Genomic DNA, 26090 nt, shown 5'->3' with positions numbered 1-26090 from the left:
TGCCTGAGTGAAAGATCCACTCGAAGGTCAAGACAGACCAAAGGATTTTATGTAACAGAATATGAAAAGTTTATTTATATAGTTTTCAATTCCACATTGCAACTAACCTTTAAGAATATCCCTCTTGTCGAGTTTTGGTACAGTATCAAGAAAGAATATCCTTAACTATCTGAAAAGACTATTAAGGTACTTCTCCCTTTTCCAACTGTGTGATACCAGATTTTCTTTATATACTTTAACCAAAATAACAGGGAAACATATTGAATATATATGCAGTGATGAGAATCCAGCATGAGTCAGACATCAAAGAGATTTGCAATCATGTAAAACAAGGCTACTCTTCTCACGATTTTTTTTTTAATTTTGGAAAATATTTTTCGTAAATATATTATGTTAATTAACATATAATGAACTTCATTTAAAATAAATGAATAAATGTGTTTTACATGTTTTTTAAATTTCTCAGTTTCCATATCCAATGTGGTAAATACCAATAGATATGACCCACATAAACGAACACTTTCTGGTGTCCTCAATAATTTTTAAGAATATAAAAGACTCCTGAGACCAAAACATTTGAGAACTGCTCATCTAGATTATTTTTAAGTCTCTCCTAAGGAGATGACTCTCGGGTAGTGCCTCAGATTGTATCAGCGTCTCTTTTCTTTGCTTGAAAAGCTAAAATCATGCCAGATGACATCTGAACATCCCGAGAGGGATGGAGGATGATGTAGAATTCTCTCTGTGTAACCCCAGTGCTGCTACTTGCAGACACAGGCAGGCAGGCCACTTAACCTCTCTTTCACAGAGGCACCAAAGTGTTCTGTGTGTCCACTTGTGACTGGAGTAGCAATATCCTGCCCTCGAAGCTTAGGTTTCTTCCGAGGCAGATATTCCTGACTCTGGGTCCTCTGTCCTGTTTCTCTCTCACTACAGTGATTTCAGAATCAAAGAAGGGAAGAAGAGGCAGTTCATTTTAGTAAGCCACCATTTGTGATCAAAGCATTGCAACCTAGGGCTGTGTGCAGGCTGGTGGGCCAACAATGGAACAGCATTGTCTGGGAAAGAAAAAATATTGTATGGGGCAATTTTATGAGATTTTATTCAAAGGCTGCCTCAACTAGTAGCTTATTCCAGCAATCAAACTCCCAGGTGCCTGGCCAGACGAGAGGCTCTTAAGTGTCTTTAGATCTCACAGTTAGATGACCAGCCCCTGGACAGCCCTGGGGCAGTGCAGTGGCACATACTGCTCTCCAGGGCAAGAAGGGTGACAGCAGGAACCTCTTCTTCCAGCGTGGTGCAAGGGGCCACATCATCACCACATTACAGAGAGACTACTCCCAGGCCCACACAATGCTGCTGGTCCAGGGCTCTGGGTCCTTAAGTCTGGGGCCTCAGGGATCCCACCCTCTCTCAGGAGGTGCCACTGATGCTTGGAAGGTATCACTTTCATTGGGAGATTTAGTCATTCTGCTTCCTTTGGGGGGTTTCCCATAAGTCATCCTAGGAGTCTTGGGAAAACACCTACTTTGGCTTGTTATGGCTCTAACTCCCTGACTTGGTGAATTCCCTCCATTTCTATCCCCTTAAATATAAACAGACCCATCTCATATCGTTCTCTTTGGCCTCCCAAGAGGAGAAAGCTCTTCTACTCATGGCTAATCCTCACCTTTGCTCTTAATCCCCCTTTTCTTCCTGTCTTCTAGAAGTGACCTTGTTCTATTTGGTAGTCTCTCACTTACATGTGTTTTCAAAAGTGTCTTTGGGAGAGGACCTTCAAGATGGTGGAGGAGTAAGATGTGGAGATCACCTTCCTCCCCACAAATACATCAAAAATACATCTACATGTGGAACAACTACAGAACACCTACTGAACGCTGGCAGAAGACCTCAAACCTCCCAAAAGGCAAGAAACTCCCCCATGTACCTGGGTAGGGCAAAAGAAAAAAGAATAAACAGAGACAAAAGAATAGGGATGGGACCTGCACCTCTGGGAGGGAGCTGTGAAGGAGGAAAGGTTTCCACACACTAGGAAGCCCCTTCACTGGTGGAGATGGGGGGTGGGGGGGAAGCATCGGAGCCACGGAGAAGAGCGCAGAAACAGGGGTGCAGAGGGCAAAGCGGAGAGATTCCCGCACAGAGAGTCGGTGCCGACCAGCACTCACCAGCCTGAGAGGCTTGTCTGCTCACCCGCTGGGGCGGGCAGGGCTGGGAGCTGAGGCTCGGGCTTCAGAGGTCAGATCCCAGAGAGAGGACTGGGGTTGGTTGCGTGAACACAGCCTGAAGGGGGCTAGTGCACCACAGCTAGCCGGGAGGGAGTCCAGGAAAAAGTCTGGACCTGCCTAAGAGGCAAGAGACCATTGTTTCAGGGTGTGCGAGGAGAGGGGATTCAGAGCATCGCCTAAACGAGCTCCAGAGACGGGTGTGAGCCGTGGCTATCAGCGTGGACACCAGAGATGGGCATGAGACGCTAAGGCTGCTGCTGCAGCCACCAAGAAGCCTGTGTGCGAGCACAGGTCACTATCCACACCCCCTTCCAGGGAGCCTGTCCAGCCCGCCACTGCCAGGGTCCCAAGATCCACGGACATGGATCCCAGGAGAACACACAGCATGCCTCAGGCTGTTGCAATGTCACGCTGGCCTCTGCTGCCGCAGGCTCACCCCACATTCCGTACCCCTCCCTCCCTCCAGCCTGAGTGAGCCAGAGCCACCTAATCAGCTGTTCCTTTCACCCGGTCCTGTCTGAGCGAAGAACAGACACCCTCAGGCAACCTACACACAGAGGCGAGGCCAAATCCAAAGCTGAACCCCAGGAGATGTGTGAACAAAGAAGAGAAAGGGAATCTCTCCTAGCAGCCTCAGGAGCAGCAGATTAAATCTCCACAATCAACTTGATGTACCCTGCACCTGTGGAATACCTGAATAGACAACGAATCATCCCAAAATTGAGGCAGTGGACTTCGGGAGCAACTGTAGACTTGGGGTTTGCTTTCTGCATCTAATTTGTTTGTAGTTTTATGTTTATCTTAGTTTAGTATTTAGAGCTTATTATCATTGGTACATTTGTTTATTGATTTGGTTGCTCTCTTCCTTTTTTAAAATATATATATATATTTTTTTTCTTTTTCCTTTTTGTGAGTGTGTATGCTTTTGTGTGATTTTGTCTGTATAAGTTTGCTTTTACCATTTTTCCTAGGGTTCTGTCTGTCCTTTTATTTTTTTAGTATAGTTTTTAGTGCTTGTTATCATTGGTGGCTTTGTTTATTGGCTTGGTTGCTCTCTTTTATTAAATTATTTTAATAATTTTTTTATTTTATTATTTTTTTCTTTCTTTCATTTTTTCTTCTTTTCTCCCTTTTCTTCTGAGCCATGTGGCTGCCAGGGTCTTGGTGTTCTGGCCGGGTGTCAGGCCTGAGCCTCTGAGGTGGGAGAGCCAAGTTCAGGACATTGGTCCACCAGAGACCTCCCAGCCCCTTGTAATATCAATCAGCAAGAGCTCTCCAAGAGATCTCCATCTCAACACAAAGACCCAGCTCCACTCAACGGCCAGCAAGCTTCAGTGCTGGACACACCATGCCAAACAACTAGCAAGACAGGAACACAACCCCACCCATTAGCAGAGAGGCTGCCTAAAATCATAATAAGTTTACAGACACCCCAAAACACACCATTGCATATGGTCCTGCCACCAGAAAGACAATATCCAGCCTCATCCACCAGAACACAGGCACCAATCCCCTCCACCAGGAAGCCTACACAAACCACTGAACCAACCTTACCCACTGGGGGCAGACACCAAAAACAACGTGACTATGAACCTGCAGCCTGCGAAAAGGAGACCCCAAACACAGTAAGTTAAGCAAAATGAGAAGATAGAGAAGTACGCAGTAGATGAAGGAGCAAGGTAAAAACCCACCAGACCAAACAAATGAAGGAGAAATAGGCAGTCTACCTGAAAAAGAATTCAGAGTAATGACAGTAAAGATGATCCGAAATCTTGGAAATAGAATGGCGAAAATACAAGAAACGTTTAACAAGGATCTAGAAGGACTAAAGAGCAAACAAACAATGATGAACAACACAATAAATGAAATTAAAAATTCTCTAGAAGGAATCAATAGCAGAATAACTGAGGGAGAAGCACGGATAAGTGACCTGGAAGATAAAATAGTGGAAATAACTGCCACAGATCAGAATAAAGAAAAAAGAATGAAAACAATTGAAGACAATCTCAGAGACCACTGGGACAACATTAAACACACCAACATTCAAATTATAGGGGTCCCAGAAGAAGAAGAGAAAAGGAAAGGGACTGAGAAAATATTTGAAGAGATTATAGTTGAAAACTTCCCTAATATGGAAAAGGAGATAGTCAATCACATCCAGGAAGCGCAGAGAGTCCCATACAGGATAAATCCAAGGAGAAACACGCCAAGACACATATTAATCAAATTATCAAAAATTAAATACAAAGAAAAAATATTAAAAGCAGCAAGGGAAAAACAACATAACATACAAGGGAGTCCCCATAAGGTTGACAGCTGATCTTTCAGCAGAAACTCTGCAAGCCAGAAGGGAGTGACAGGACATATTTATAGTGATGAAAGGGAAAAACCTACAACCAAGATTACTCTACCCAGCAAGGATCTCATTTAGATTTGACGGAGAAATTAAAACCTTTGCAGACAAACAAAAGCTAAGAGAATTCAGCACCACCGAACCAGCTTTAAAACAAATGCTAAAGGAACTTCTCTAGGCAGGAAACACAAGAGAATGAGAAGACCTACAATAACAACCCCAGAACAATTAAGAAAATGGTAATAGGAACATACATATCGATAATTACCTTAAATGTAAATGGATTAAATGCTCCCACCAAAAGACATAGACTGGCTGAATGGATACAAAAACAAGACTCGTATATATGCTGTCTACAAGAGACCCACTTCAGACCTAGGGACACATACAGACTGAAAGTGAGGGATGGAAAAAATACTCCATACAAATGGAAATCAAAAGAAAGTTGGAATAACAATTCTCACATGAGACAAAATAGGCTTTAAAATAAGGACTATTACAAGAGACAAAGAAGGACACTACATAGTGATCAAGGGATCAATCTAAGAAGAAGATATAACAATTGTAAATATTTATGCACCCAACATAGGAGCACCTCAATACATAAGGCAAACACTAATAGCTATAATAAGGGAAATGGACAGTAACAGAATCATAGTAGGGGACTTTAACACCCTACTTTCACCAATGGACAGATCATCCAATATGAAAGTAAATAAGGAAACACAAACTTTAAATGATACATTAAACAAGATGGACTTAATCGATATTTATAGGACATTCCATCCAAAAACAGCAGATTACACTTTCTTCTCAAGTGCTCATGGAACAGTCTCCAGGATAGATCATTTCTTGGGTCACAAATCAAGCCTTGGTAAATTTAACGAAATTGAAATCATATCAAGTATCTTTTCTGGCCACAATGCTATAAGACTAGATATCAGTTACAGGAAAAAAACTGTAAAGAATACAAACACATGGAGGCTAAAGAATACACTACTAAATAACCAGGAGATCACTGAAGAAATCAAAGAGGGAATCACAAAATACCTAGAAACAAATGACAATGAAAACACGATGACCCAAAACCTATGGGATGAAGCAAGCGCAGTTCTAAGGGAAGTTTATAGCAATACAATCCTACCTCAAGAAACAAGAAACATCTCAAATAAACAACCTAACCTTACACCTAAAGCAATTAGAGAAAGAAGAACCAAAAAAACCCACAGTTATCAGAAGGAAAGAAATCATAAAGATCAGATCAGAAATAAATGAAAACAAAATGAGGGAAACAATAGTAAAGGTCAATAAAGTAAAAACTGGCTCTCTGAGAAGATAAACAAAATTGATAAGCCATTAGCCAGACTCATCAAGAAAAAAAGGGAAAAGATTCAAATCAACAGAATTAGAAATGAAAAAGGAGAAGTAACAACTGACACTGCAGAAATACAAAGGATCATGAGAGATTACTACAGGCAACTGTATGCTGATAAAATGGAAAACCTGGAAGTAATGGACAAATTCTTAGAAAAGCACAACCTTCCGAGACTGAAACAGGAAGAAATAGAAAACATAGACAGACCAATAACAAGCACTGAAATTGAAACTGTGATTAAAAATCTTCCAACAAACAAAAGCCCAGAACCAGATAGCTTCACAGATGAATTTTATCAAACATTTAGAGAAGAGCTAACCCATATCCTTCTCAAACTCTTCCAAAATATAGCAGAGGGAGGAACACTCCCAAACTCATTCTACAAGGCCACCATCACCCTGGTACCAAAACCAGACAAAGATGTCACAAAAGAAGAAAACTACAGGCCAATATCACTGATGAACACTGATGCAAAAATCCTCAACAAAATACTAGCAAACAGAATCCAACAGCACATTAAAAGGATCATACAACATGATCAAGTGGGATTTATTCCAGGAATGCAGGGATTCTTCAATATATGCAAATCAACCAATGTGGTACACCACATTAACAATTTGAAGGATAAAAACCATATGATCAATAGATGCAGAAAAACCTTTCGACAAAATTCAACACCCATTTATGATAAAAACTGCAGAAAGCAGGCATAGGGGGAACTCATCTCAACATAATAAAGGCCATATATGACAAACCCACAGCCAGTATCTTTCTCAATAATGAAAAACTGAAACCATTTCCACTAAGATCAGGAACAAGACAAGGTTGCCCACTCTCACCACTATTATTCAACATAGTTTTGGAAGATATAGCCACGGCAATCAGAGAAGAAAAAGAAATAAATGGAATCCAAATCAGAAAAGAAGAAGTAAAACTGTCACTGTTTGCAAATGACATGATGGTATACGTAGAGAATCCTAAAGATGCTACCAGAAAACTACTAGAGCTAATCAATGAATTTGGTAAAGTAGCAGGATACAAAATTAATGCACAGAAATCTCTTGCATTCCTATACACTAATGATGAAAAATCTGAAAGAGAAATTAGGTAAACACTCCCATTTACCATTGCAACAAAAAGGATAAAATACCTAGGAATAAACCTACCTAAGGAGACAAAAGACTTGTATACAGAAAACTATAATACACTGATGAAAGAAATTAAAGATAATACAAACAGATGGAGAGATATACCATGTTCTTGGATTGGAAGAATCAACATTATGAAAATGACTCTACTACCCAAAGCAATCTGCAGATTAAGTGCAATCCCTATCAAATTACCAATGGCATTTTTCACAGAACTAGAACAAAAAATTTCACAATTTGTATGGAAACACAAAAGACCCCGAATAGCCAAAGCAATCTTAACAAAGAAAAACGGAGCTGGAGGAATCAGGCTCCTGGACTTCAGACTTTACTACAAAGCTACAGTAATTAAGACAGTATGATACTGGCACAAAAACAGAAATATAGATCAATGGAACAGGATAGAAAGCCCAGAGGTAAACCCACGCAAATATGGTCACCTTATCTTTGATAAAGGAGGCAGGAATATACAGTGGAGAAAAGACAGCCTCTTCAATAAGCGGTGCTGGGAAAACTGGACAGCTCCATGTAAAAGAATGAAATTAGAACACTCCCTAACACCATACACAAAAATAAACTCAAAATGGATTAAAGCCCTAAATGTAAGGCCAGACACTATAAATCTCTCAGAGGAAAACATAGGCAGAACACTCCATGACATAAATCACAGCAAGATCCTTTTTGACCCACCTCCTAGAGAAATGGAAATAAAAAGAATAATAAATAAATGGGGCCTAATGAAACTTAAAAGTTTTTGCACAGCAAAGGAAACCATAAGACAAAAAGACAACCCTCAGAGTGGGAGAAAATATTTGCAAACGAAGCAACTGGCAAAGGATTAATCTCCAAAATTTACAAGCAGCTCATGCAGCTCAATATGCAAAAAAAGAAACAACCCAGTCCAAAAATAGGCAAAAGACCTAAATAGACATTTCTCCAGAGAAGATATACAGATTGCCAACAAGCACATGAAAGGGTGCTCAACATCATTAATCATTAGAGAAATGCAAATCAAAACTACAATGAGATATCATCTCACACCTGTCAGAATGGCCATGATCAAAATATCTACAGACAGTAAATTCTGGAGAGGGTGTGGAGAAAAGGGAACCCTCTTGCACTGTTGGTGGGAATGTAAATTGATACGGCCACTATGGAGAACAGTATGGAGCTTCCTTAAAAAACTAAAAATAGAACTACCATACGACCCAGCAATCCCACTACTGGGCCTATTCCCTGAGAAAACCATAATTCAAAAAGAGTCATGTACCACAATGTTCATTGCAGCTCTATTTACAATAGCCAGGACATGGAAGCAACCTAAGTGTCCACTGACAGATGAATAGATAAAGAAGATGTGACACATATGTATAATAGAATATTACTCAGCCATAAAAAGGAACGAAATTGAGTTATTTGTAGTGAGGTGGATGGACCTAGCGGCTGTCATTCAGAGTGAAGTAGGTCAGAAAGCGAGAGAGGGGCATGGACATATATACACTACCAAATGTAAAATAGATAGCTAGTGGGAAGCAGCCCCATAGCACAGGGAGATCAGCTCGGTGCTTTGTGTCCACCTAGTGGGATGGGATAGGGAGGGTGGGAGGGAGATGCAAGAGGGAGGAGATATGGGGACATGTGTATATTTATAGCTGATTGACTTTGTTATAAAGCAGAAACTAACACACCATTGTAAAGCAATTATACTCCAATAAAGATGTGAAAAAAAAGAAAAAAGTGTCCTCTTTCACTGCCCCATTCCTTATTGTTGTCTTTCCTTCTGTGCGTGTTTCTGAGAAGCAGCCCACAGTGATCGGAGCCTGAGCTCTGGAGTCACACAGAACTGGATGCAGACCTGCCTGTGGCCTGTCCTTACTGTGTAACTCTGAAAAAATTACATCACTTTTCTGTGCCTCAGTTTCTTTATAAATGGCGTTCGAAGAGTACTTACCTTATGTGGAGGTTGTTGAGAATAAATCTCAGTGTCAGAATCTTTGAAGCCTGAGAATTAGTAGGCAAATCTCAGGGTAGATAGAAGTTCACCAGGTAATCAAGTTGGAGTGGGGCTTGGAGAAAAGAAGAGAATACACAAGAATTCCATCCAGGATAACAGAAACAAAGACAAAAAAGCCCTGAAGGGCCAGAGGCCTGCATGGGGGCAAGAAAGTTGCCAAGTGAATTCTGCACGTAGAGTTCTGTCTGTGAAGGGAGGTGGGGAGCTCAGGCTGCTGAAGGAAGAGGGATTAGGAGAAGCGAAGACTGATGACAATAATAAGAGTTTCCCGTCACCCCTCCTGACAACTTACAACATAATCCCAACCTGGCTGACCTAAAGGAGACTTCTTCCATCTTCCATCTAAAGCACTAAGTTGAGACCTTGATGGCGTATTGTCATTTGGGACCCCAAGGGCGTTACAGTAGATATGAGGATGATGGCTTTTCCGTCCTGATTTTAGTTGAACACAGTCTGCCCCCTACTGATCATTCTGGACGTTTTCAACCTGAATGGGTTTACTTGATATTAAGTGTTGCCCTTGCCTTTTTCCTCCTGAAAAAAAAGAATAAAGTTTGTTAACCTGCTTATCACTTAAGACTGTTATGTTGAGTATATTTTAAATGTCTCAGAAGTGACCCTTCTGGCATTAAAAGCTGTACAAAGTAGTGTGGCTGGGCCAAGAGTAGTTATTTATTTATTTATTTTAAATTATTTATTTATTTTTGTCTGCGTTGGGTCTTCGTTGCTGCGCGCGGGCTTTCTCTAGTTTCAGCGAGCGGGGGCTACTCTTTGTTGCGTTGCGCGGGCTTCTCGTTGCAGTGGCTTCTCTTGTTGCGGAGCACAGGCTCTAGGCGTGCACGCTCAGTAGTTGTGGCTCTCGGGCTCTAGAGCACAGGCTCAGTAGTTATGGAGCATGGGCTTAGTTGCTCCCCGGCATGTGGAATCTTTCCGGACCAGGGCTCGAACCCGTGTCCCCTGCATTGGCACGCGGATTCTTTTTTTTCTTTTTTTGCGGTACACGGGCCACTGTTGTGGCCTCTCCCGTTGCGGAGCACAGGCTCCGGACGCGCAGGCTCATCGACCGTGGCTCACGGGCCCAGCCGCTCCGCGGCATGTGGGATCCTCCCGGACTGGGGCACGAACCTGTGTCCCCTGCATCGGCAGGCGGACTCTCAACCACTGCGCCACCAGGAAAGTCCTGGCATGCGGATTCTTAACCACTGCACCACCAGGGAAGCCCCAAGAGTAGTTTAAACAGAGCCCAGATGATGTATATAAGCCCAGATGATGTATATAAAGGCCTGCAACTCCTGGAGCTTGTAATTTGGCAAGACTTGTAGTTATGGAGAACATCTGAATACAAAGATTCAATGAGAAAAAAGACGTGTGTATAATTAAGGAAAATAGCTACATCATTTGAAAGCAGAGTGCATTTGGAGAGTGTACTTTCAATGGGAAGAGGAAAGGAAAGCAGGGAGGAGGACTCCAGGGAGTTGCAAATTAAGTTCTGAGCTCTGGCCAGGCACAGTGGGAGGGTATTGGGGGCACTGTCTTACTGTGTTCTATTGTGCAAATAAAATTTTATTGCATCTTTTTCCACAGTAATCAATTAAAGATTAAATATCAGCTAAATAATTCATAGTAGATGAGATTATATGACTTCTTGATGTTAAAATGTGCCACAAATGTTACACAGGAGAAAGATTGGGTAAACACTGCTTACGCAGAAGTACTTTATTTCATTTATGTATGTTCCCAGAAGCTCTGAAGTAATGGCACATGTAGCAGTAGAGAGAGTAATATATTGCATCCGGACAGGCAGCTCTTGTTTTTACAAAAGCTCAAGCTTTTTCTGAAGAAGCTCCTCGATTTTAAAATGATCTTGAAGTTGTAGTTATAGTTTATCATGAGAATTTTGATGGAGATACCTGCCAAAACTTTTTATTTTAATGATTTATCTGAACTTTGAAAGTAATAATGGGTTACTTCTGAATAGCTATGAAAATTAAACCTCTTACATATTCTGTATTTAAAGAAAATGTGATGAAGCCAGCCTTGAGCCTATGCAATTGCCACATCTCAAATTACATGGCTGAGTTTCCCATGTTATGCCTTTGATGTGGCTCTAAGGCAGGGCTCATCAAACTTTTCTGTAAAGGGCCTGCTAGTAAATATTTTAAACTTGGAGGCTGTATAGTCTCTGTTGCAACCACTTAACCCTACCACTGTAGCAAGAACACTGCCATAAACAATAATTAAACAAATGGATGTGGCTGTGTTCTAATAAAACGTTATTTACAAAAACAAATGAGGGCCAGATTTGGCCTGGGGGCCATAGTGTGTCTTTCTCTGCTCTAAAGTTGAGTCACCTGTACGCACAAATTTGGTGAACAGTGAGGATGTCAGCTTTGAGAAGCTAGTAGAGATATTCACATCACATCAGTATATATATATATATAATTTTTTAAATTAATTAATTTTTTTTTTTTTTTTGCGGTACGCGGGCCTCTCACTGTTGTGGCCTCTCCCGTTACGGAGCACAGGCTCCGGACGCGCAGGCTCCGCCGCCATGGCTTACAGGCCTAGCCGCTCCGCGGCATGTGGGATCTTCCCGGACCGGGGCACGAACCCGTGTCCCCTGCATCGGCAGGCGGACTCTCAACCACTGCGCCACCAGGGAAGCCTATCAGTATATATTTTAAAAACATTTTGATAGTAACAGTAGCAAGTTTAAAGTCTTTAACCAATTAATTTCTTAGCACTTACTATTTTTAGAATTATATTTGTAGGAGACAGGTATCTCCCTCAAGGACCTAAATCTGTATATATTTAGGCCCAAAGGTGAAAAATCTAGTCTATTGGGGAAAAAAAGTGTAAAAATAAATTTGACTTTAGATTTTGTGTGAATGAGGTTTTGTTCATGGACTGCTTTTAGAGATGAGATAATTGAATCATTCCTGCCAGGACTCCTCTACTTTATAATTAAACGTTTCCCAAATAAATCACAATTTTTCATCCATTTCCAGATTTTCCCATAAATATTTACACCAGAGTGCATAGGCTATACATGAGAATGAGAGCGAACTTTAGTTACAATTTTTGAAGAACTTGTTATTTGAAATACCTTTCTTTAAATGGCACATTTAACTGGTTCTCTTTAGAGTGAGCCAAAACTCAAGGCCAGCTAAAAATATAATAACCAAGCAAATGTGGGAGATTCCAGATACCCAAAGGTTGACATTTACATTTACATACATTATATGAACTCCTTGCATCGTGCGCTGGTAAGAGAAAGGTATAATTTTCAAGTTGCCTAATATGGGGCAAATCAGAATCAACTGATTTTTATAAATCACTCTGAGTATACTTTCATTGCAGTCATTGTCTTTACAACCTGGACAGTTTTGTAGTCGTTTGTTTCTTTGCTTTTTAAGAGGAATATATATATGTTCATACTCTTAGTCAGGACTTCAGCTATTCATAGCCTAAGGTTGAAAATCTATTATATTTTCATATTCCCTCAATGGGAAAAGTATTTAACTACGATTATTCTTGTCACACGTAAGTTTTATCTGAAGTTCTCCCCATCTCCGTGAGTGGAGGGGGAACCTGAGTGGACACTCTCCCCTGCACGTTTCCAAGTTACAGGCTTGAAGTACACTTCCTGCACAGCCACATTGCTCCCCGACATTCTGAGTTTTACCCCCGGGTTGCACAATCGCCAGGGAAGAAATAGGGAGAGTGTTATTGATCTCTAGAAAAAAAGAGCATGTTACTCTGTTAAAAGTCCTGCTCATTTCTTTGTACCTTGAAGACTCAAATAAGAAAACTGTTGTTTTAAAAAAACAAAACACACAGAAATGAGAGATTTCTATTACTGCTATAGTTGCCATAAAATGAAATCAGTTTCAAATTATGTTTCTGTCCCTCTGTTCCATAGAGAGTTTGAAAATCTGTTAAATGGTTGACTTGGTATTACCTGATTTCTATTCATGAGTTAGAGTATGTTTATTAATGATATTTATTTATGATATTTATTAAATTTGGGAAAGCTGGCACATGTCATTTGCATCCAAGAAAGAAGAGTCTTTTCTTTGTCTTGCATAGTGGTATGTCATATTTTTCACCATACGTGAGCATCTAAATCAGCCATCACTTAAAACCTTGGTCTTCTTACTCCTTTTTGAGAAGGTTCTCCAGTGCTTTTCTTTATTTGTTACAAAGATTATTCCCAAAAGAAACTGCATAAAATTGTTAATACTTTATCCAGCAAATGAGAATTTAGAGAACAAGTTTCTTATTGGTAGTGAGTTGCTTAAAAATGAGAATAGAGTTAATTTTGCTCTCATAAAAATATGTATATCAAGGTGAATTTCTGGTGCTTCCTGAAAACAGAGTATTATTTCAAAGCCTCTTTCAGCCTGACGATTGCAAATGGAGTTGCATCACATAGAACATCAGACTTATGTCTTAATGAGAGGGTGACCTCTCTGGCCCTTTGATGCCGATCTTTTATTGTGCAGAGAATTCCCCTGGAGAACTGAGTTAAGGATGCCGATTCTCATTCTAAGAGTCGGGGATGGAGCCCAAGTAGCTACAGGTTTACTTGCACCTACGAGTTTCTGATGTGAAAGCTACACAGAACAGACTGAGACTCTGTTCTGGGTTCGCTAAATGTCATTCAGAAATATAATAAGGAAAAAACAGCGTTTTCTTACCAACTTCTGGTATTAAAATGAATGGCTTTTCCTTGAATCTTTTCATTTTAGGCTTATTCTAATCGTGCTTGAGTCAAGTCCATATCTATTTTTTCCCCTTGTCTCTGATAATTAATGTAGGAGAAGCCACTGGAATGAGGGGCTGGGGTCAGGGTAAGTATCAGGAAGGGAATGTAGAAGGACCCCTTGACTAGAGCTATGAATGTATCCAGAAACCATATGGCAGAATGACAGGAGGTTGGGGACCACTGATGCAGGTAGCCAGGCCAGTCGTCAATTTTGTCTAAGGACTTTGGGATCCGTCTTCAATATGAGGGCCAACAAGAAATCACAATCTCTACCTAACTGATGCTACTGAAAATGGAAGGAAATATTCTCAGCCTAAAATGCTAAGTTTCCTGCAACTTGCCTGTACCCAGTCACTTTCAGCAGTAACAAACATGAGGATGGGCATTTCCCACCATGCACTGATAAAGTGTAAATTGACAATTCATTTAAAAACTGTTATTTGGACCAGATTCACTGCCTATTCAAAAAAATGTGTCAGGGTGAGGGAATGAGAGTAACAAAAAATAATGATTGCAGGGATTTTATTAAAGGTATTTCATTGTGTATAATGCTTTCTGAAGCAGAAGTGTAAAAGACAAAATCCATTATTCATGCTTTTCATGTTCATACAGATATGACAGTATAATGAAAATTGGTCTTCTGCAATGAGCATAGCTTTGAGCCCCTCAGTCATAAATGTTTTCTAGGACCAGGGGATTTATATGCAAAAATCATCTTCACAAAGCAAACTTTGTCTGAAAAATAAGGCTTTTGTTTTTAGGACAGCCTTGCTATATTGCCAAGGGCGTTGTTTTATTTATTGACATATATATCAGATACATGTTAGGAAACTGAATTATAAAATGGCCCTAATCCTCCATACGTGTTTTAATCAGTTTATGTTTATTCATTTTAAAATTAAATCGAGAAAACCTCTTCTCTTTCAATGAATCAAGAGCAATCATTTAGGGCTAAACAATGAGAAATGTGGAAAGTATTGTTCTGGTTAGGTACTCAGCTAGTTAGACTTTAAAATCTGTGAATTCAGCATGGGAGAATATAAACTCAGTGAACTGTTGAATTAGCACTCTGTGTTTTTATTTAATTATGTTTATGAAACAGTATAAAATATCAGTTGATAGGTTAGCTCCACTTTAATTGATCCATTGTTTTGAAGTAGCTATTGTCTGGTAGATCACTCTATGCCAGGTGATACATTTCTGATAACAGCCTGTAGTGAAGAGATTTCATCCTCCTGTGGGAAACGTTATCAAAGCAATTTTTCTCGTATGCCTTAGGCATTTTGGTATTGTTCAACTCTAATGCTTTAGGAAAATCCTAGAGACTACAAAAGCATCAGAGAAAATCAAGAGAAGTAGGTAAAACTGGTAAGTTGAGTCTGTCCATAATCACTGATTAAATAAACTCAGAGCATGGTCTTCATTTCTCTCTGCCAGTGAGCTGAGAACTAGATGCAAATGTGGGTCTGGAGGAAGGAGTATAGTGGTAGGTCAACAGGCGGCAGGAGTTTGCACAACTTGGTACTGTAGTTCTACTGTGGCCATTAGAATGAATTAATGCAAGACAGATGATTCTGCCAACAGTGGTATTCACCATCATGGCAACACGGAGACTAGGTTAATTGAAAATAAGAGAAATAGTTGTACTTCATTTTTTAAATTATTTGACCTTATTTAAGAAACTAATACATTGTTTATCCTAGTAATAAATCAATATGGTTATCAGTAAATGTCTGGCACTTTCCAAGGCAGAAAAGTAACCTCTGGACACGTTCACCAAAGTGTATACAGAACCATTTAAACATTGTGTGTGTTTTTTTAAATATACCCATTTTAACTTTATTTCATCATTGTCATTTAAAGCTTGATTTTATAAAATATAAAATGATATTCTTAAAGAGTTCTGTAGTACAGGAATTTAAACGGTAGAAAAATCCATAGCTTTATAGGTTTAAGTTATATAAATTAAAATCAAATAATTGGAAATTTTTTCAATATGGGAGCTATACAATGAAATAAATGAAAAAATGACCTAATGGGAGCAATATTTCATTACTTACAGATTATCATTAGTTACTTTCAGGATCTAAACAAAAAATATTGTTTAAATGTTTTAAAACCATTTTAAAGTCATCATAGTTGACCTTTCAGACCCCAGACTGTTTGACATCAACAGCATATGTATATGTGCACACACTTGCTCTCTTTTTCTCTCTCCCTCAGTTGCAAAATATGCGTCTCGTTTTGGCTAATTTATCTCTACATGAATGGCCCATGAGAGAGTAGTCCTCTTTCTTCATGGTTTCAAGTAGATCATCATTAGGGCTAGTCCTGGCATTTAAGCCCCAGAGAAGTTCAAGTTTACTCTGGGAGAAATTCAGATTAAATAAGAGTAAAAATATCAGTAAGAGAGACACCATTTCTAAGCAACAGAAATTCCATGTTACAGTAAACCAGGTGGCCAGAAGATACATCAGTACCAGAGAAAGATGATCTTTTCACATGGGCCAAGAAGCAGCTCCTTGAAGTTGACCAAAATGAGGATGGCCAGCTTACCATTACTTTTGCCAATTATTTTTTTCTAATGACTGTAGATGGATAATGGTTAAAATTGAGAGCTTGTTTGTGTAGGACCCATCAGAAAGGCCAACATATTATGATTCTTATTTTAACATCTCATTGGGCATATTCCAGGAGAAGGATGCCAAATTTCCAGCCACTCATAGTCAGAGAAGTGGTCTAGTTGGACCTGCACTGCTACCCAAAAGATTTTCCTAAAGTACAAATCCAAGTAATACCTTCCTTTGCTTAAAACCTGTTGACTGAAAAAAAAGACACAACCTAAAAGTTGAGAATTATATAATAAAACATAATTCTCACATCGTCAAATAAATGACGGACAAAACTGAGTCCTTAAGCTGGGGACAGAGCATCTCCAATCACTCTGAGAGATTGCTCCGAAGAGACAAAGGGGGAGCCAGAATATATAGGGTTTTTTGCAACAAACACCAGGTAGTCGGAACATCAAAAGATTACTGTTAGTGAAAGAAAACCAGATACCTCAAGTTAAGGAATTTAGCTCTTTTCTGTATATGGGAAGATGCAAGAGTCTGGGCTCCCTGGAATCGTTCCTTCGATATGCACCTCAGCTATCTGGGGCCAGTATCCTGTGCTTTCTCATCCTGAGTCTCCTCAGGGTGCACTGTCAGGGGTGGCTGCAGCAGCTGACTGCTAGATGGGGGGCATCCTGTTTCCATCCTGAGTTTTCCCAGGGCTCACTCTAGGGGAGGCTGTAATGTGATGGCTTGATGGCTACAACATCCTTTGTTTACTGATATGGCAGGCAATATTTTTCATTCACCAAATCCTATGACTGTTTCTCCCATAGCTTCAAGTTCCTTGGCTTCTTACAAAACATCCTTTATGATTTGGCCTTAGTCCTGGTGTTGATCACGTTTTCCACAGTCACTGGTGTCCTGTGTTTCTCTCCCAGGACTCAGTAAACTCTCAAAAGTGTAGAACTATCTCTTACTCACATTAGTGTTCCCAGTGCTGGGCCCATAGAGAGCCTTAAAATTATTGGATGAATGGTTGAATAGATGAATGGAAAAGCTGTGTTGCTGCAAAGTCCTAACTAACATGCCTGTGTCTTCTCCTTCCCAGGACTTTGGGGTCATGTTCCTGCATCATCTTGTATCTATTTTTTTGATTACCTTTTCATATGTCAACAACATGGCCCGAGTAGGGACCCTAGTCCTCTGTCTCCATGATTCAGCCGACGCTCTTCTAGAGGTAAAAGTTTTCTTTCATCTGTAAGAAGACAAAATCTGGAATTCAGGAAATCCCCCAGATCATCAGTTTTTCTAGGGTCTGATAGATGGTGCTGGGAGAAGTTAGTACATGACTGCTTTGAAACTGCGGAGTGTTTCTTTGTAGGTTAAATTGGTGAAAGTGAGACTTTAGTATATAAAGTGGTGTGCAAAAAACATTCACCAAGTTAGCATTCTTTATTAATAGAATAATAAAAACCTTAACCCTTCCACACCTAAGAAATGAGTGTTTTACAATAGGAAAATTACTATTTGAATAGGTTTTGTTTCTAGTGTTACAGGTTTCACACTGATTTATCTGGGAAGCGTATATAGCTCAGTTTAGTTAGTAATAGTACATCCTGATGAAATTAATGAGTAGTCATAGTTTTTATTACCAATATACATATTATTCCTAGTATTTTTATAGTGAAAGTATATATGAATTACAAATTTTATATAAAAACTATGTTTTCTGTGCATGTAAGTATTAAGAATATCTGAGGAAATATTGGTTGCACTTTGATTAAGTTTCTAAACCATTATCACTTAAAATTACTAAAGTAGCAAAAAAAAAAGAAAAATGCTTCTAGCATATTTCAAAAGATAAAATCCCAGGTAAAATTTTGATGCGGTATTTACTCTTAATCATGGCCTCCATGAAGAGACATACTCAATAAGGTTATATAACTATAGTGTTTTTCATTTTAGTCCTAAGAAATTTATATAGCTGGTCAAAAATGAACTTACCAGAGTACAAATTCCATGTAGAAATGGGTCTTAGAATCGGTATGTTTATTTTTTATTCCTGTTGGCCCACAGTTCTGCCCCTTTGAAGCATGTGCTATCACTGTGAATGTAGAATAGAGATGCCCTCAAGTAATTATTTGTTATTCCAATATAAGCAGAAATTCCAGGCCATAAAATTGAATCTGCTATAAAGGCAATTAGTCAAGGTTTGAAGTGTATACAGCACTTCATTAAAGACTCTGGTCCCTATAAGGTTATGAAACAGAAAAGTAGTCCTAATGGGTTGGATATGTCAGATGATAGTTTGGTGCTATGGTTTTTAAGTGAGTCAAGCTAGATTCTATTCAGCACATTTTTTTTTTCTTTCTTTTTTGCGGTACGCGGGCCTCTCACTGTTGTGGCCTCTCCCGTTGCGGAGCACAGGCTCCGGACGCGCAGGCTCAGCGGCCATGGCTCACGGGCCCAGCCGCTCCACGGCATGTGGGATCTTCCCGGGCTGGGGCACGAACCCGTGTCCCCTGCATCAGCAGGTGGACTCCCAAACACTGCGCCACCAGGGAGGCCCTCAGCACATTTTTTTAAAGGAGAAATAAAACTAGTATAAAGGCAATTTCCTGAAAATCAGTTACCATGTGGTTAAATCCTAAGTATGCTTGGAGGTAGAAATTTATATAGCAATATACAGTTTTGAAGTCAATCCTGTATAATCTGCCACCTCTAATGTCTGGGGAAATGGATGGCATAGTGCTTGGCAGAGCCATAATTCAGAAAATGTGGGTTGAATCATCCTCCACCACTTTTATCTAGAAAAGAAAAATAATCCAGAAATCCCAGTCATGTGGCTTAAAAGCAAATGTTCTTCATCATTTGGATTCTCTTTGACATCATAAAATAATGCTTGAGAATATCCAAATAATGAGATATGTTGACTCTTCAAAGTGGAATCTATGGCTTAGACATTTCAGAAAAATGGATGTTTAATGCTTTTTTTATTGAATACTGGTGAATGAACGTAAAAGAAAGCTACATGGTTTACGTAGCCAGAAGGAGGCAGAAGATGCTTTTTTTCTTTCTTAGTATAAGTTGTGGTGTCACATCCAAAGTATGCATGAAATTAAAAGTTCATAATCCTGGCTTCCACTCAATTAATAGATATTTCCCCTTAGGAATATATTTCTCTGGTAGCTTTGTATTTTACTTAAAGCTATTAAATTACAGCTTCTGTGGATACTGTCAACAATCCTTTCAAGTTTGACTCAGCTAATTTAACTTTACAAGAAGTAGAAAATAATGTTATGAATTTAAAAGACCTCTTCAATTTATAACCCTGTGTGTGGGTACTGTGAATTATATGTGAAAATGTAAAAAGCAGTAATCAAGGACAATTATGTTTTCAGTGTCACCTGTTCTTACTTAGAATCATCTATAAAAAGTAGATGGCAGGGACTTCCCTGGTGGTCCAGCGGTTAAGGCTCCACGCTTCCAATGCAGGGGGCGCGAGTTCAGTCTCTGGGCAGGGAATTAGATCCCGCATGCCACACCTAAAGATCCCACAGGCAGATCCCGAGTGCCATAACTAAGACCCGATGCAGCCAAATAAATAAATAATTTTTTTTTAAAGTAGATGGTAGAGAAAGGGATGCATTTCTTCCTTCGACTAATTTATAATATAAAAAGTGGTCCCTTAAATCACTACCATAAATTATTAGTGTACTTCTCACAGACATTCTGAACATGAGTGACTTTCATCTAGAAAATGACCCATTCATGTAAATTTGAAAATTATACCCAAGTGGATTCGCTGAAATAATGTGACCTTGACACATTCATTTCTAAATTTATGAGGATAAGCCAGGAAACTGTCTCCCCAGAGCACTCCTTATACCTGTTTAAGGAAAACCTATCATTCTAAGTAGAAAGGGGGAAAAAAATGCAGGAAGGCTCAATATTCTCTATAGAGTTCGTGACCTTAGTGTTTGGGACTCATTAAAAGTTTAAAGGATTATGTAGCATTTTCTGTTTTGACCTCTTATGCCAAATTCCTGTTTTGGCATCTTTGGCTTGCTAAGATCATCTGTAATGCAAGAATTTCATATTTTTCTGTTTTCCTGAAATCAACCATATAATTGAATTTTTCAGGTTGCTGAATATTTTATTAAATCTCTGACAGTCAGTAGTTCTACTTATGGTTAATATCACATTTCACTCGACTTATGGGTAATTTATAAATATGATACATGATGCATGACATTTCAAAGTAGCAGGCAGTTTTATGCCTCTGGTAGGTTATATCTTAAAGGAGACTCATGCATATTGAAAGAAGCTTTTCATTTATCAATTTAACTAAATTAATCTGTCACATTTCTTCCTTTCATAGGCTGCCAAAATGGCAAATTACGCCAAGTTTCAGAAAATTTGTGATCTCCTGTTTGTTATGTTTGCCATGGTTTTTATCACCACACGACTGGGTATATTTCCTCTCTGGTGAGTATGCCAGTCTTCTTTCCAATAAAGGCGCCCCATCCAAATAGGTTTTATGAACCATTTTCCTGTTGAATTTCACTCCAGATACTTAGTAAGAAGTTTAAAGAAAGCGAGGGAGGGACTCAAGAAACAGCTTGATTTCTTCTTCCAGAAGGGGGTTGCATTCTTTACGGATATTTTCCACAGGATCGTTAGAGAAGGATGTGGCTTATGTAGGTTCTTAAGCCACAGGAAGCTGTCTGCCATTTTAGGCTCCAATCTAGAGTATGATTCAAAAACCTTAGCCATGAAAGTTTGAATTAAGAAAGGAAATATGGTGTTGCAGTCAGTTAGATATCAGGGATCATCCTGTACCAGGGGTTCACCAAAGGTTGTCCCTGGACCCCCAGCAGCAGCAACTGTCACCTCTGGACTTGTTAGAAATGCAACCTATTGGTCCCCACCCACCCCAGACCTACTGAATCGCAGACTCTGGAGATGGGGCCTGGCAATCTGGATTTTGATACGCCTTCCTGATGATTCTGCTACACATTAAAGTTTGAGAACCACTGTCCTGTATAATTCTCCTCATCAGCTGCGTTTATAACTAAAGCAACTGGAAAGTATAACTCAAAAGTAACCCTTAAAATGATCTCTGACCCCTTAATGTCTGGATGTCATTAGCTAAGAAAAAGATAATGACAGATTTGGATGGAATTTGACAATCCTTTCTATAGAAAATAGGTCCACTGTCATTAATTTTTATGGAAGGCTATTACTTCTAGAAAAAAGTGATCCCTCCATATCACTTAAAGTCTACCATTGATGGCAGATTTCTTTCCATTTTGAGAAATTGATCTGAATGGGAAATGACAGCAACGGAAATTGGAGAAAGTGGAGAAATGAAGGGCTGCCTTTTCAGTCCAATAGGAAATTACAAAAATAAAGTTGGGGCTTTTAAGCGAGTAACATCTATCACTGAGGTTCCGTAAACAAATTAATCTCACACACACACACACACACACACACACACACCCCTTCTCCTTGAGGCTGGCAGCTCTTTCTCATACTTACTTATTATGAAAATCGTATCCCAGCAGCAGTGCTGTGTATTGGCAACAGGCATATATAAAATGTCATTATAGTTTTATATGATTGTAGGTAGCAAACATTGAAGTAATTTTGAATATAATGCATCTATAATTATTTCAGGATTGGAGCTCTTTCAAGATTACTAGCAGAACTAGTGGTAGGAATTTAAATAGAAGGAAGTCAAGCAAAATCCAGGAAAAATATCTCAAAAGAATAATAGAAAACTTTTCCTGCTTAGGATTTCTGAGAGAACCTGAATTTTAAAGAAGTAAGAATCACTATCAAGTACTTTCATTTGCTTATTTCCCTGTAAGGATGGAGTTAACGTTGAGATGTATCTCTTCTCCTCCTTTCTAGCTAAGGTGCAAAAGCTCTTCAGGTTTAGACAGCAATGAGTTACCTAGAACATAAACTCAAAATATAGAAATTACGTAATGCTGCTAATGAATAACTCACGGGTATGCCCTGTGATGATGATATAAACCAGCTGCTTAGAAAAATCCTTGTAACCAAATACACAACAAGAGCTGATATTGCAAATGCTGGAGGGCTTCTGCTACCACGGCCCTTAGCGCAGCCAAGTTTTTCAAAAAGCAACTTGTGGAGGGAAATGTTTTATTGTTTGGGAGACAAGAAGTAATTTCTGTATACCTGCTGCCATTGTGGTTGTGCATCCAGTGAATGAAATCCTTGTCAGATATGTCTCATAAATTATGTTAGTGCTTGGATGACCTTTGTTTTGATCCTGTTTCTATTTCTGGAGTGTAATGGGCATAGAGAGTATTTAAACTAGTAAGGTGAATGACAATAACAAATAGTGTTTTAAATATTTGTCTTAATCCTATGAAATTATTCCAAAGTTCCTTTTAGATTAGGGAATACTAGAATTGGGAGGGACCCTATAGGTTATTGGCTCCAAACTGCTCTCCCACACCTCTGCCCAGGATAGGAATTCTCTCAATTTCCTGATTAGGAGTATTGCTTTAGAGGTCGAGGGAGAAATAAGTTTTTAATACGAAACAGAAACCTGGGTCTTTATAACTTCTAAGCTAGGAGTTCTTAATCTGGTTCAGAACCCCCTGAAACTGTTTGTAAAACGCATGTGTGTACATTTTTTTCCTGGGGGGCAGGGCCCGTGGCTCTATCAGATTCTCAAAAGATCTGTGACTCCCTCCCCTTCTCAGAAAAGTACCTTCTGGGGCTTCCCTGGTGGCGCAGTGGTTGAGAGTCCGCCTGCTGATGCAGGGGACATGGGTTCGTGCCCCGGTCCGGGAAGATCCCACATGCCGCGGAGTGGCTAGGCCTGTGAGCCATGGCCGCTGAGCCTGCGCGTCCGGAGTCTGTGCTCCGCGATGGGAGAGGCCACAACAGTGAGAGGCCCGCGTACCGCAAAAAAAAAAAAAAAAAGTACCTTCTGGAAAACAGACAAAGTGTACGCTACCACTTCTGATTGAAAACTCTTAAGAACGTGAAGTTTTCTAATATATCATCTGTAGGCCTTCTCTTCAGAAAGCATCTCTAATCCCTTCAGTTATTCCTGCTTGTTCTCCTTTGTTCCTCAGAATCCTTGTCACGACGTTCCAAATGTGGACTGGCTGATAGAAAATATAAGACCACTAACAAAAAGCTGTATTCGGAACTGCATTTCTTCTGATACAGCTTGCCTTTGCATTGACATTGTCTAAGGAGCTTTCACCTCGCACTGGTGGCGATCCGATAAATAGCTGAGCTGCTGCCAGACCAAATTGCCCTCATCCTACATTTATTTCATTTTTATGTATTTTTATTTCTAATTATGATTCATTTGTATACCTAATCATACCACCTACATTTATTCCTGTTAGATTTCATCATGCTGTTTTCAGATATTCTAGCCCAATTAGGGTCTTCTGAACCACATCCAGTGTCACACTTATCCCTGCTACTTTTATGGTACTTGCAAATATGCCTTTCATGTTTCTCCCAACTCACTGAAGAAGAACGTTGACCCAGAGGGACTCCTGGTACACTGTTTCTTTAAGCTGACCTCAATCTCTCAACCACCAGTCTGTCTTTATGATTTTTCTACTCATTACCATCTTAGAACTGCTGTGTCATTATACCTGCTATTTCTCCATATTTTTAAAAGGTGTAATAAGAGATTTTGTCAAAGGTCTTGTGAACATGAAGATTTACTCTGTTACTTAAGTCATTCTCTGCACAAGTGGAGGCGGGGTGAATAAAGAATAACGGCCCATCTGGGTGACTTGGTTTTAGGAGGCCTTTTCTGGCTCCTGGCTCCTCATTTCTAAGTGCTCACCCCCATCTGTTTGATGATCCATCTGCAGCAGTAGGCTTACCAGTCTAAAATTTCTGGTTTCTGCCTTTTCCGTATTGTCTAGGTGTGGACTTTTACCTTCTAACATACTACCACTTTTTATGTATTTAATGAATATTTATTGGGCACTTACTGTGTAACCAGTACTGGGCTGGGTGTTGAGACTTCAATGAGACATGGGCCTCCCGTGGGGCACTTGCAGTTGAATCCCTACGGGTCCCTTCAGTATTCTGGTTGATGATTGTGTGGGGCGTAGAGACTATCAATTATTTTCTGAACATTTATTGGAAGTAAATAATGTAAGTGGATTGTCAGTATTAACTAGTTTGGTTGCACGTACCGAGGAGCTCTGTCAGCTGAATGAAGCATTGTTCTAGGTAGAGTATATGTGTGTAAAATAGTCACTCACTGCTGGAGGGAAGGTGCTGGAGGTACACTGGACTTCAGTTCTAACAAGCATTTCATAGACTTATTTCTCCCTCAAATATTTGCGCTTCAGCTGGAAGGAGAAATAAAATGATTCCTGTGCCCTCGCTTCTTTTAGTTTTCAACCCATTTGCTTTGGAATCACCAGCAATACCTTGCAGGTTCCTCCTGACTACAGTTGTGTTCCCACATAAGCCATCAGAATTTTTGTGATTTGTGTGTTTGATGACACTTGACTCATTCTCTCTTGTATCTTTGGTCCACGCCTCACAAAGTCATCATACACCATGATTAGCCTTTTCAGAACCATACACTGCCCGGACTTTTCTTTTGGCCGTAATACGTCTTCTAGAACAACACTATCCAAAAGAAATATGATAAGTCAGGCTTCTTAGTCATTTAAAATTTTCTAGTAGCCACATTAAAAAGTAAAAAGAAACAGGTGACATCTGTTTAAATAACGTTTTATTTAACTCGGTATATCCAAAATCATATGATTTGAACATGTAATCAGGATTAAAAATTGAGATATTTCGTTCTTTTGCTGCATACTAAATCCTTGAAATCAGGTATGTGGTTCACGTTACTGCATCTACTCAAAAGTCTATGTATTTTAGCCTTTACGTTGTAACTGGACAGTGAATGATTTGCTCCTTTTTGAGAGTAAGCCTATCCATCGTTGTAAGCTGTTACCGTGTTCGTTGATCTGCACCTGCCTTTCCTCAACTCCGTTTGTCTGTGATCCCTGAAGTTCCTAACAGCTTTCCATATTTTATGAAGCTTTGGTTTCCATTGGCGTAGGGTAGTTTGTGCTTAATCCCATTATAGCATCTATCACAGTGCTTAGCTCCCAGTGGCTACTCAGTAACTATTTGTTGAGTGAATTAGGTACTATTTAATCCCAAATTGTCTCACATCTGTTTTCTTAGTTGAGCTCCTTAACTCATTGTGAAGTAGGTAGGTGCAGTTTTTCTCCTATTGTACAGAGAAAGCCAATTCATTTAGTCAATGATTTACCTAGTCTCTCTGGACTCTGGTCTCCTGACATCAGTTCAATTCATCAGGTACTTACTAAATTTTAATTGTCCTCCTACAATACAGTGTACTATATTATTTAAGAATTAGGCCATAAAGCTGTTGATGAGGCACATTTCCGGTAGTTGCTACATAAAAAAAGAGTCATTTTTAAATCACTGTCCCTATTATTCTGTCCCAACCAAGACACTGCATTGTAAGCGTCATCAATTTTCAACCATACATTAGCATCTGGTATCGAAAGAGGCAAATCCACAAAGAACCTGAAAGGGAAGGGGCACGGTGCAGTCAGTAGAGAGACTGCTTGCTTTGAGT

The 26090-nt window shown here is 39.6% G+C and overlaps 1 protein-coding gene across 2 annotated transcripts in view; it reads left to right on the top strand.

The window, feature by feature from the left end:
- CERS6 (ceramide synthase 6) overlaps positions 1-26090 on the top strand; it is a gene marked incomplete at both ends in the record, with an annotated part of 316660 nt that overhangs the window by 248950 nt on the left and 41620 nt on the right. For both annotated transcript variants that reach the window (XM_082658771.1, XM_082658770.1), the window contains 2 exons: positions 17547-17675; positions 20820-20926. In XM_082658771.1, the coding sequence (XP_082514897.1) occupies positions 17547-17675; positions 20820-20926 (236 nt within the window). The remainder of the gene's footprint in view (positions 1-17546; positions 17676-20819; positions 20927-26090) is intronic.

This window comes from Grampus griseus (genome assembly GCF_964374135.1).
Source record: "Grampus griseus genome assembly, chromosome: 7".
In the NCBI taxonomy this organism is placed as follows: Eukaryota; Metazoa; Chordata; class Mammalia; order Artiodactyla; family Delphinidae; genus Grampus; species Grampus griseus.
Note: the sequence above shows the minus strand (reverse complement) of the source record. Positions and strands in the feature narration are given on the sequence as shown.